The sequence below is a fragment of the Hyla sarda genome, chromosome 9 (genome assembly GCF_029499605.1).
Source record: "Hyla sarda isolate aHylSar1 chromosome 9, aHylSar1.hap1, whole genome shotgun sequence".
NCBI classification, from domain to species: domain Eukaryota; kingdom Metazoa; phylum Chordata; class Amphibia; order Anura; family Hylidae; genus Hyla; species Hyla sarda.
This window is the reverse complement of record NC_079197.1, coordinates 169,629,179-169,641,560: the sequence shown is the minus strand read 5'-3', so window position 1 is coordinate 169,641,560 and position 12,382 is coordinate 169,629,179. Positions and strand designations below refer to the sequence as shown.

Below are 12,382 nucleotides of genomic sequence, written 5' to 3'. Positions count from 1 at the left end.
CCATCAGTAACAGACTACACTGCCAGGGACTTAAATCATGCAGTGCCAGAAGTATCCCCCTGCTTAAGCCAGTACATGTCCGGGCCTGTCTGAAGTTTGCTACAGAGCATTAGGACGATCCAGAAGAGGATTGGGAGAATGTCATATGGTCAGATGAAACCAAAGTAGAAATTTTTGGTAAAAACTCAACTCGTTGTGTTTGGAGGAGAAGGAATGCCAAGTTGCATCATAAGAACACAATACCTACTGTGAAGGATGGGGGTGGAAACATAAGGGACCAGGACGACTGATCCGTGTAAAGGAAAGAATGAATGGGGCCATGTAGAGTGAGATTTTGAGTGAAAACCTCCTTCCATCAGCAAGGGCATTGAAGATGAAACGTGGCTGGGTCTTTCAGCATGACAATTTATCCAACAACACACCGCCCAGGCAACGAAGGAGTGGCTTCGTAAGAAGCATTTCAAGGTCCTGGATTGGCCTAGCCAGTCTCCAGATCTCAACCCCATAGAAAACCTTTGGAGGGAGTTGAAAGTCCGTGTTGCCCAGCGACAGCCCCAAAACATCACTGCTCTAGAGGAGATCTGCATGGAGGAATGGGCCAAAATACCAGAAACCTTGTGATGACTTACAGAAAACGTTTGACCTCTATCATTGCCAACAAAGGGGATAGAATAAAGTATTGAGATTAACTTTTGTTATTGACCAAATACTTATTTTCCACTATAATTTGCAAATCAATTCTTTAAAAGTCAGGCAAGTGATTTTATGTTTTTTTTTCTCATTATGTCTCTCATAGTTGAGGTATACCTGGCCCTGAGTCTCAGAGGGCCCACATCCACCTCTGTTGAGAATTTGGCATAGCAGCTACCTCTATTCCAAAGAGAGCAAAGAAATAATAGGCATCCTCTGCACCTTACATATGGACATTTAACCTACCTACCAAACACATCACCTGCCATGGGGCCTCACAGATAAGGGCCTCATCTCCACACAGGCTATAAAGGTGGGAGAAAGTGATCACTAAGGATGAAGAGGTTAGGGAGAAAAGAGAAGACAAAATAATCATACACATCCCATGAAATCCTTTAACATTGATGACAGGCTGGTGCCTGTTGCTTTGAGGCCCATTGGTTACTTAGTGCCCCAGGGAATATTCATAGACCCCATAAAACTTCTTCATCTCCTGTGCACCGGTCATGGACTTTACAGACAGAATTACACATTTCCACTTTCTAATATCTAATGTACATAGGAAAACAAGATGTAAACCAAGTCCACCATCTGTGCTGAGAATCCGGAGATTCAGCAAGTTCTACATTTAGGATTTTCCCCGTTTTCCTCTTTTTCTATTTACTTCTGCTCATCTTCTGTTATCTTAGTCCGTCCTCCTGTGTTGAAATATTTGTCTGCTCTGCTCTGTGCCTCAGTCCCGGGTCTGGCACCATGGGGATATCTACTCTGCTGTGCTGTCTACTATGGGCGACCATATCTTCTCTCATTAAGGCGCAAAGTCCATCGTAAGTTCAAAACAACCCCAAATATGTTGTATCATTTATATAGGACTTATATGGCCATGTGCTTGACTCAACCTTTTCTTACTAATCTCCTACTAATCTTATTTATTCCCTTCACTTTCTCTAAATATCTTCCTCCACTCTCACGTTACTTTAACTCTTTAAGAGGTTTCTACAGTTGTGGCCAAAAGTTTTGAGACTGGAACACATTTTGGCTTTCCCAGTCTTCAGCTTCAGTGTTTTTAGATCTTTTGGTCAGGTGTTTCTATGGTTACTGAAGTACAATTATTAAAATTTCATAAGTTTTAAAACTTTTATCGACCAATATATAAAGTTTATGCAAGGGCTCAATTTTTTAAATGGGCACTGTCATGAAAAATAATTTTTGATATGTTGTAGTACTCAAGTACTACAACATATCTCTTATATACTTTTATTTAAAAAAATGATTTTAAAACATTTTAAAAGCAATTTGAAATTCGGCCACTAGGGGGCGCCCTCCTAGTGGCCGAATGCAGTGCGGAGTGACGTCACTGCAAAATTCCGACTGATTCCGGCAGGGCATCAGTCGAAATTTTGCGCAGGCGCAGTAACAGCCAGGGCTCCGCATCGGCTTCCCGCACTCGCCGACGGCCCTGCTGCAAGGTGCAGGCGGCGCGGGGGGTTGGCTGCTACAGCAAGGTGCGGGAAGTGGTGCTCCAAGGTACGGGGGGTATGGGGAGAGCTGCTGCAAGGTGCGGGGCGCTGCTGCAAGGTGCGGGGCGCTGCTGCAAGGTACGAGCGGGATGGGGGGCGCTGCTGAAAGGTACGGGGGAGGATGGGGGGCGCTGCTGCAAGGTACGGTGGGGGGGTTTACTTACCGAGCGGCAGGAAGAGTCTCCCCCGCACCCGTCTCTCCCGCATCGGCTCCTGGCTCACTCCTTCCCCAATGAAACTCCTGTCCTGGGTGCCTCCAGTTGTTTTACCACTACAACTCCCAGCATGCCCTGACAGCCAATAGATGTCAGGGCATGCTGGGAGTTGTAGTGGTGAAACAGCTGGAGGCACCCTGTTGGGAGAACTAAGGGCGGAAGTCCCCCCCAGCAGGCATCAGTGACGTGGTGCCTGCTGGGGAAGTCTGCCTGGTAGTGAGCATACTACCAGGCAGACTAAATGCCATTTTAAAAATAGTAAAAAATAAAAATAAAGGCAGGGAGGGTGTTAGGGATAGAAGTGCAATAGGCAGGGACAGAAAAAAAAAATCATGATGGTGGGAGCTACCCTTTAAGTGTTGACCCTTCTTCTTATTCAAGACTTCTGCCGTTTGCCTTGGCACGCTGGATATCAGCTTCGGGGCCAAATCCTGACTGGCGACAACCTATTCTTACCTAATCACTGCGCACAAGGTTGATCACAATTTATTTTTTGTGTGGTAGAGGGTGTGATGATGTAGGGCAGATGGAATTATCCTAGGGGCAGATGGGATTAACCCCTTGTATTCGTGACGCCAGGGCACGGTTTAGCCTATAACCACCCGAAGGTATACCGCTGGATCCTGGGCTAGGCACGGGGGCAATAAAGACTCCGAAGCCAAGTTACGGACAACGGTAGCTTTACTGAGTGACAGATGGTAAAGTCTATACAGTTCAGCCAGTGCCCACAGAGGTGACCAGTGACTTCAGAGACCTTAAAGCGCAACTGTCATAAAATTTGGGTGCAATAACCTGCACACAGCCTTTGTACTATGTGCAGGTGGTGGGTATAGCAATATTTTTACCTGAAATTTGCAGGCTTTCATGACTGCAAAAAAGGCTTTTATTCAAAGCCACTGACGGTCGGATAGGCGTGGCGCGAGGTACGCGATGCCACGCCACGCCCACCCCTACCCCGTTTGTCCGTGCTGGGACCTCTGTGTAATTGACACACAGGTCCCAGCGCATGCGCCCTTCAGCTAATCTAACCCGCGCCGCTGTGTGTCATCCAGCAAGCGCTCGCTCCCGCCCCCGTCTTCCTCCTCAGTGCGCATGCGCAGTGCTAGGTGCAGAGGTAATAGTACCAACCATGCGGTTTACTAACAACAATGCAACGCGTTTCGCTGCGCAAGCGCAGCGAAACGCGTTGCATTGTTGTTAATAAACCGTATGGTTGATACTATTACCTCCGTGACTCTTTGCCTTGATCACCGCCGGAATTCCTGCTCCTACGAAGTCCTGTCCCCTCTGTCAATCCAAGTTTCAGGAAGGCTGCAGATGGGCACGTTTGATTTACATACGATTACCATTGTTCTGTAAGTCGGTACACAACCTCTTGTGGTAAGCGGTGATTTGGCGCCTTTTGTTTCTCTCTTCTCTGGGGTCAAGGAGGGCAGAAAAGAAGCCACTGCTCTCCAAGACAAACATCAAGGACAGATGGACATTCTGGAGGACGTACAGGAATTGGACTGCAGAGGACTGGGGGAAGTTATTTTCTCTAATGAAGCCATCTTCACACTGTTTGGGACATCTGGAAGAAGGATTGTCCATAGAAGAAAAGGTTAAGCGCTACCAGGAGTCCTGTGTCATTCCAACAGTAAAGCCGTAGTAAAGATGGGGGGACTTTTCAACCAAGGGAGTAGGCTCACTCACAATTTTGGTGATGAACAAGGTTTTTTTCCAGCATGATGGAGCACCATGTCCCAAGACAGAAGAGATAAGGGTCTCAGAGAACCTCAGAGTCAAGTGGTGAAAAACTTATCCCCTATCCTAAGGATAGGGGATAAGTTTGAGATCGCGGGGGGTCCGACCGCTGGGGCCCCCCGCGATCTCTCTGTATGGGTGCCAGATAGCACGTGCTGACCACCGCACGAAGCGTCGGCCGACACTCCCCCTCAATACAACTCTATGGCAGAGCCGGAGATTGACGAAGGCAGCACTCCGGCTCTGCCATAGAGTTGTATTGAGGGGGCATGTCAGCCACCGCTTCGTGCGGTGGTCAACACGCCCCCTTCCCGCGGGCTGTCGGGGCCCTGTACAGGAGATCACGAGGGGCCCCAGCGGTTGGACCCCCCGCAATCTAAAACCTATCCCCTATCCTTAGGATAGGGGATACGTTTTTCACCACTGGACTACCCCTTTAAATAGCGGGTGGGCAAAAAAAAATACAGAAATTGTGTTAAATTCCCAGCAGTGATGAGGTAAGAAAGGGTTTCCCCCAGTCAGGCTTTGGCCCAGAAGATGATATCCAGCATCCCAGGGTGAAGTGCACGTGTCTTGGAAATTAAGAAGGGTCAATTTACAAACTTATGAAGTGCTTATAATTGTACTTCAGTTACCATGGAAACATCTGACTAAAAGATCTAAAAACACTAAACCTTTTGTTCTTAAAAGATTAAAAAAAAACGTTCATTATTTTAAAAAGTGAGAATAATAGCAGCAAATTACTGTGCAGATACACAACTAGTGTCCATGTCAGGAGGAGTGTCCAGAGCTCGGCAGTTTGCTACTAGTACACAAATAGTTATTTCCTCCCTTACTTCTCTAGCTAATCACAGCACATCACATACTCCTTTTGGCTATGCCATACCATCTGTTGGTAAAAGTGCACTGGCTTACACTATGTTGGGCTGATAATTTTTACAGTACACTACTATAAATGCCATGTGGTGGTAGAAGGGGTTACTGATAAACTGGGTTTTGCAAGATGATATGTGAGTATATGTAAAGGAAACAGCAGGGCAGCAAGGAAAGGGTTATTCTGAGCACTTAACGTGCTGGCTCTGTGCTGGAAGATGATACATACAGTACATTATTATAAATGACATGTGGCGGACGAAGGTATTATTGTGTTTTCAAGGTGCTATAAGCAAAAAGGAAATAGACAGCAAAGCAAGGAAAGGTCTACAATAAGCACTGCTGCTGTGAATATGAGAGGGAAGCCTTGATTTACCTTGTATGGACAGTGCAGATCCTCTGGAAACTCTGGCACCTAGATTTTGTGAACCAGTTTATCCCTCCTAGAGTCTCCATTCATTTCTATGGAAGTGACAACCCTGGATAAAACAATATAATGTAGTGGCCTATGATCGAGAACATGTAATCTAAAGGTGGGCCCACTGGTGATCAACTGTTACTCCTGTGGGAAGTATTGGGTGGCAACACATTTTCTCTACAGTGACCACTGCAAGAAGAATGCAGTATTATGTGCTCTGCAGCACTGATCTCTGGCTCATAAGGGGGGTCCTAAGTGGGAGAGCCCCTTTCTATGATGTCTATAATAACAATATCCTTCTTCTCTCATCTGCAGGTTCCTGATCACCGCCCCTCGTCTTCTGCACCTTGGTGTGGGGGAGGATGTGTGGGTGCAAGTGGAGTGGCCCCAGGGCTTTAAGGCTTCCAATAGTGACATCAAAGTGGAAATGTACCTGAGGAACCAAAAGAATTATGCGGAGTGTACCACAAGATATACCGCGACCCTGAACAATGGCAACAACTACATCACCAAGCAGACAATAGAGGTAAAGACAATGAGGTCCATCTGCTCCCTCTGGTCAGTGACGGGTCTGTTGTCTATACTTAAGATGTAAGAGAAACATAATCTAATCTTCTCAATGTTAAATATCTTGCTGGGTAATAACCAGTATAGTCGCCATTACAGGCCCAATAGGGTTCAGCAGGGTTTTCTTATTTTAACTAGACAGCATTGTACACAGTATGTCTCTGGTATCACCCAGTCCTTGTGTCCCTAGCTGAGTCCTGAGAGGGCCGCACTGTGTAAACTGAATGAGAAGAGGAGTGAGCGCTACGTCCAGCTGGTAGTAAGTAGCGCCTCTATCTCCGCAAAACCTCAAGTGGTCTCCATACCCGTGGCCTACAAAAGAGGATACATCTTCATCCAGACTGACAAGAGTATATATACTCCCAAGGAAACAGGTATGTGCTCTACCTATCTATAGCAGGAAATGCAGCAGCACTGGGACTTGGGCCTTGGTTAAGCCTTCACCGTATACCATGCGTTACCTTGAATGTGCTGCTCCTTTTCTGAACTCTATCTATCTGTCTCACATCTATCTATCTATCTATCTGTCTCATATCTATCTATCTCATATCTATCTATCTATCTATCTCATGTCTATCTATCTATCTCATATCTATCTATCTCATGTCTATCTATCTATCTATCTATCTCATATCTATCTGTCTCATATCTATCTATTTGTCTTTCTCATATCTATGTATCTATCTCATATCTATCCTTCTCTTTCATATCTATCTATCTATTTATCTCATATCTATCTGTGGTGCGCCACAGGGGTGCGATGTGAGGTGTATGGGACAGATGTTGTAGCCCGGGGCAGATGGTGTTAACCCCTAAATGTTCCTGATGCCATGGCGTGGTTTTTCCGATAACCACCCGGACAGTAGTACCGCTAGTCCTAGTTAGGCAGGTCAAATAAGAGTCCAAGGCCAGGTTAGGGTTAACGGTAGCTTTACTGAGGTAGACAGGTGGTAATAGTCTTTACAGACAGCAGACAGAGATGACTTACTGACTTGTGGCTGTAATTTAGGTTGAGGCCTCCAGATGTGCTGGACACTGACTCTGAGACGTCTGGACTGGACTTGACCTCAGGATCTAAGAGAGTGATTGTAGAACCTCCCCCTCTTATAAAGGGGGCTGAGCAAGGAGCCCATAGGCTAGCTGCGGGTCATCTGGTCACCTGGTGCTCTCTGGGTAACAAAACATGTGACATAAACATGTGACAACCATTATCATGTGATCAATAACCATGTGACAATATCAAAGGTCCTTCACACATAATATACAATTATACAGATTATAGGAGTACAATGCAGGTGAGACTGGGGGCGTACAGGGACTCAACCTGACAGGACTGTGAGATGATATCCCGTACTGGATACACATCACATCTATCTATCTATCTATCTATCTCTCTTATATCTATCTATCTATCTATCTCTCTTATATCTATCTATCTAATATCTGTCTATCTATCTCATATCTATCTATCTCTCATATCTATCTATCTATCTCATATCTATCTATCTATCTATCTCATATCTATATCTATCTATCTTATATCTATCTCATATCTATCTATCTCATATCTATCTATCTCATATCTATCTATCTCTCTTCTATCTATCTATCTCATATCTATCTATCTCTCTTCTATCTATCTATCTATCTATCTATCTCATATCTATTTCATATCTATGTATTTTTCTTATTTGGATTTTTTCTCTCCAGTTAACTTTCGAGTGTTTACTCTGGATCACATGATGAGACCCAAAATGGAGCCGACCACTTGCGCTGTGTTTGTGAGTACTCATAGATATAGCATAATCATGGCAATGTATGTGAAATGCAAACTAAAACACTACATAGGACTGACTACCTCTCCTAGATGCCCTAAATGTAGCTGTCCGTGCATGTTGGGAGTTGTAGTTTTGCAACATCTGGAGGACCACAGTTTGGAGACAACTGTTGAAGTCAGTGTTGGCAGTCAGAGCCCAGACCTTGCAATGAAGACTTATTATGTCCCATTATGAAATATTTAATACCCTCTTCAAACTAGTTGTCCAGTTTGGAAAACCCGTTGTCTCACCCTGTATTAGGAGGTTCAGTGGAGGGTGTCCCGGGTGCAGGACCTTTATCTCTTGGCCAGAGAATCTCTCGCACTGGAGGACCTGCTTTGCAATACACAGACAATCCATTGATATGAATGGGCACAGTGTAATGCTTAGTTTTCCCTGTGGTGGCGCTATAGAAAAAGTAATCACTGAGGGTCACAGCAGGGAACACTTTTATGATCAACTTATTTTCAAGAGATCTTTAGAATAAGTATGGATTGTCTATTGTGGAGAACCCCTTTTCAATGGAACCTGTCACCATGAAAATGTTATACAATCTATCGGCATCATGTTCTAGAGCAGGAGGAGCTGAGAAGATTGATATATACATTTGTGGAAAAAGATTTAGTAAATCTAGTCATTTATCATTTGAAATCTCTGATCTTTCCATGCTTAGGAGTCCTTCATTGAGTGGCACCACCCACTGGACTCCAAAGAATAGAAAGATCAGGTATTTCCACCAATAAGTATCATGTTATACTATATCTTTTTCTCACAAATATATATATCAATCTGCTCAGAACTTACTGCTCCATAACCTGACACTGATAGATCAGAAAGCCCTTTCATGGTGGTAGGTTCCCTTTAAGCGATTTTTCTCTTTTAGGCCATGTTCACACTACGGAATTCTCACGGAATTCCGCGAGCGGAATTCCGCAGTGTGAACTTAGCATTAGTGTGAATGGGTTTCCGCGAGAACCGCTCACACTGCGGAATTTCCGTGGCAGACAAATCCACCGCTGAAATTGTTCCGCGCAAAGAAAGAACATGTTCATTCTTTGCGCGGATTCCGCGAGCACTGCATAGCCGTCAATGGTGATGGCTCAGTGCCCCACGGCCCTAGCGTCGAAGCACCCTCGCGGCAGCCGCCAGGTGGAATTCAGCGAGCGGAGATTCCGTAGTGTGAACGAGCCCTTAGGGGTTGTCTTATGTTCTTCTCTCTTTGGACACTTTTTGTTTGTTGTCTGCTCTGTTGTTCTGATGAACTTTGACTAAGACTATGAGACTGACATTCATAATTTAAGCTCACGATTAGTATTAGACTAAGAACTTAAAATTCCATATTTCAGAGCCTTAAGCAATTCTTCCTTTATAATATGGTATATGACAGAAAGTGTCACCATCTATTCCTACAACCACAGATATACGTTAGTAATGCGTCTATCGGTGCTGAATTCCGGATATTAAAATCCTTGGTAGGCCTCTTTACGAAATCTGGAGAAGAAGAAGACACCGTACAGGTCCATAAATGCTTATAGGTACAGGTCTGTAATACAGCAGTGGGCATTAGGTAGAGGTAGCAGTCTGCATGCTGGGGAAGAGGGGGATCAGGGGGTGTCAGTATGCCACTTTTCCACTGCCAGGTTATTTAGAGAGAGAACGACTGAATCTGTTCCCTTGTTATGGAAGAGCCCAGATACTCCTCTGACCCGGGGCTTGGAAGTGCCCCGACCCTTCTACACAGACTAAAACCAATGATGACTCTTGTCACTTTTACTTCACTTTTTCCATGTTTGTAACTCACATTTTTTCATCTTGAATTTTATTCCTGACATTGATATCACTAAGAATGCCGAAGGCTTAAAAGTAACAAGTTTCACAAAGCAGGCGTCCATAATACCTGGAAAGATCCAGATTCCGGATATCGCATCGTAAGTCGTCTTTTATTCTACATCTAAGACATTTCCATAAACATTACTTATTTTGTACTGATTACTATTATCTATCTATCTCATATCTATCTATCTATCTATCTCATATCTATCTATCTCATATCTATCTATCTATCGCATATCTATCTATCTATCTCATATCTATCTATCTCATATCTATCTATCTATCTATCTCATATATATCTCATATCTATCTATCTCATATCTATCTATCTATCTCATATCTATCTATCTATCGCATATCTATCTATCTATCTCATATCTATCTATCTCATATCTATCTATCGCATATCTATCTATCTATCTCATATCTATCTATCTCATATCTATCTATCTCATATCTATCTATCTATCTCATATCTATCTGTCTCATATCTCATATCTATCTATCCTATCTATCCTATCTATCTATCTATCTATCTCATATCTATCTGTCTCATATCTCATATCTATCTATCCTATCTATCCTATCTATCTATCTATCTATCTATCTATCTCATATCTATCTATCTATCTATCTATCTCATATCTATCTATCTATCTATCTCATATCTATCTATCTATCTCATATCTATCTATCTATCTATCTCATATCTATCTATCCTATCTATCTATCTCATATCTATCTATCCTATCTATCCTATCTATCTATCTATCTCATATCTATCTATCCTATCTATCCATCCATCCCATATTTATCTATTTGAAATACAATATGTATTTCTGTATTTATAAATGTAAATATTAAGGAGATTATTGTGACTCTATTAAAGGGGCAAACTGTTCCAAACACTGGAGCCAGCGCCACGCCACTTCACGAGCTCCCGGTACCGGCTCCAGCGCTCAGAACAGTTTGAGCAGCGGAGTAACCCTTTAAGTAATTCCTCTGTGAAACAAGACAATTACAGACCAATTCATTTCAAACAGATTAGATTTTATCAGAATTTCTTTGCATAGAGTAGCACAGCATTCTTGACGGTTTCAGTTCACAGTTAAAGGGGTACTCCATCACTAAGACATCTTATCCCCTATCCCAAGGATAGGGGATAACATAAGATGCCTGATCGCGGGGGTCCCGCCGCTGGGGACCACCGTGATCTTCCATGCCGCACCCCGTTAGAATCAGCCCCCGGAGTGTGCTCGCTCCGGGTCTTATTACTGGCGATCACGGGGACGGAGCATAGAGACGTCACGGCTCCGCCCCCATGTGACGTCACGCTCCGCCCCCTCAATGCAAGCCTATGGAGGGGGGTGTGACAGAAGGAAAATCTTCTCCCATAGAAGTGGATGAGAGTGAAAAAACGCCAAGAAACACGCCATGTGGGTTTTAACTTTGGTGTTTTTGCAGGCAGTTTTTATTCTTTTTTGGACTTTAGCGATCCAAAAAAGTGATGGAGATACATTTTTAAATAAAATTTCATAGGGTACCATTAAAAAAAAATTATAAAAAAGATACAGTAGTGATGGAAAAAAATGATATTTAATGAAATTTATCTTTTTTATAAGGAAATTTTTCTTAATTTAAAACAGAGATCAATTTATGTGGGCGGGCAGGGAACTAAAAATGTAGCCGGCAATAATAAAAATTTAGAAAGGGGACATTTAAATGTAAAAATAATATATTTGTAATAATTAATTTTGTTAAACTTTTTATTAATAATGTAGTTTAAAAATGTGTCGAATTAAGTGTGTTTTTCACTTTTTTTCTTTATTTTTTACATTTTTTAGGTAGTACTACTACTCCCAGTATGCAACACACTGTTCCATGATGGGAGTAGTAGTACATGTACTAATTGACAAATTGCCTGTGTCACTTCTGACACCCGTTGCGATCCTCCAATATAATGTATAGATGCGGCCGGCCGCTCTTCTATGGTCCCCTGCACTGCCGTATATATACACACATATTCATATTTCCCACAGAGAGCTGTGATTGGTCAGATGGTTCCAGCCAATCACAACTCTCTGTGGGAAATATGAATAGGTATATATATATATATATATGTCAGTGCAGGGGACCATAGAAGAGCGCCAGCCCACATCTATAAATTATACAGGAGGATCACAGCTGGTGTCAAGAGTGACACCCGCTGGGATCTTTCCTTAACTGCAAGTACTACAGCTCCGAACATGGAGCACACTCTTCTCCATGTTGGGAGCAGTAGTACCGACAGTTAAGGACGGATCACAGCGGGTGTCACTCCTGACACCCGCTGTGATCGTCCTTCATCCCTCAGATTCTGAACAGCTTTTTCCTTCGCTCCGCACCTCTGCACTATACTCGGGCCAGTGATATGAATAGAACATCACTCATTCATATTTCCCTCTGAGAGCTGTGATTGGCTGCCACCATCCGGCCAATCCCCACTCTGGGCGGAAAATAGGAATGAGTGATGTGAATTTCTATTCATATCACTGGCCGTCCCGGAGTTCAGAGCAGAGATGCGAGCGCTGTATAGAGCCACTCTGCATCTCTGCAATAGATAGGACAATCGCATCAGGTGTCAAGAGTACATTAGTACAGGAACTACCACTCCCATTATGGAACAGTGTGTTCCATGCTGGGAGTAGTAGTACTACCTAAAAAAAA

The 12,382-nt window shown here is 43.5% G+C and overlaps 1 protein-coding gene across 1 annotated transcript in view; it reads left to right on the top strand.

The window, feature by feature from the left end:
* Positions 1-1,401: 1,401 nt before the first annotated feature.
* LOC130290555 (complement C4-like) overlaps positions 1,402-12,382 on the top strand; it is a gene marked incomplete in the record, with an annotated part of 80,850 nt that continues 69,869 nt past the window's right edge. Inside the window, 5 exon segments of the mRNA XM_056538343.1 lie at positions 1,402-1,517; positions 5,775-5,985; positions 6,217-6,400; positions 7,737-7,807; positions 9,689-9,771. Of these exon segments, the coding sequence (XP_056394318.1) occupies positions 1,444-1,517; positions 5,775-5,985; positions 6,217-6,400; positions 7,737-7,807; positions 9,689-9,771 (623 nt within the window).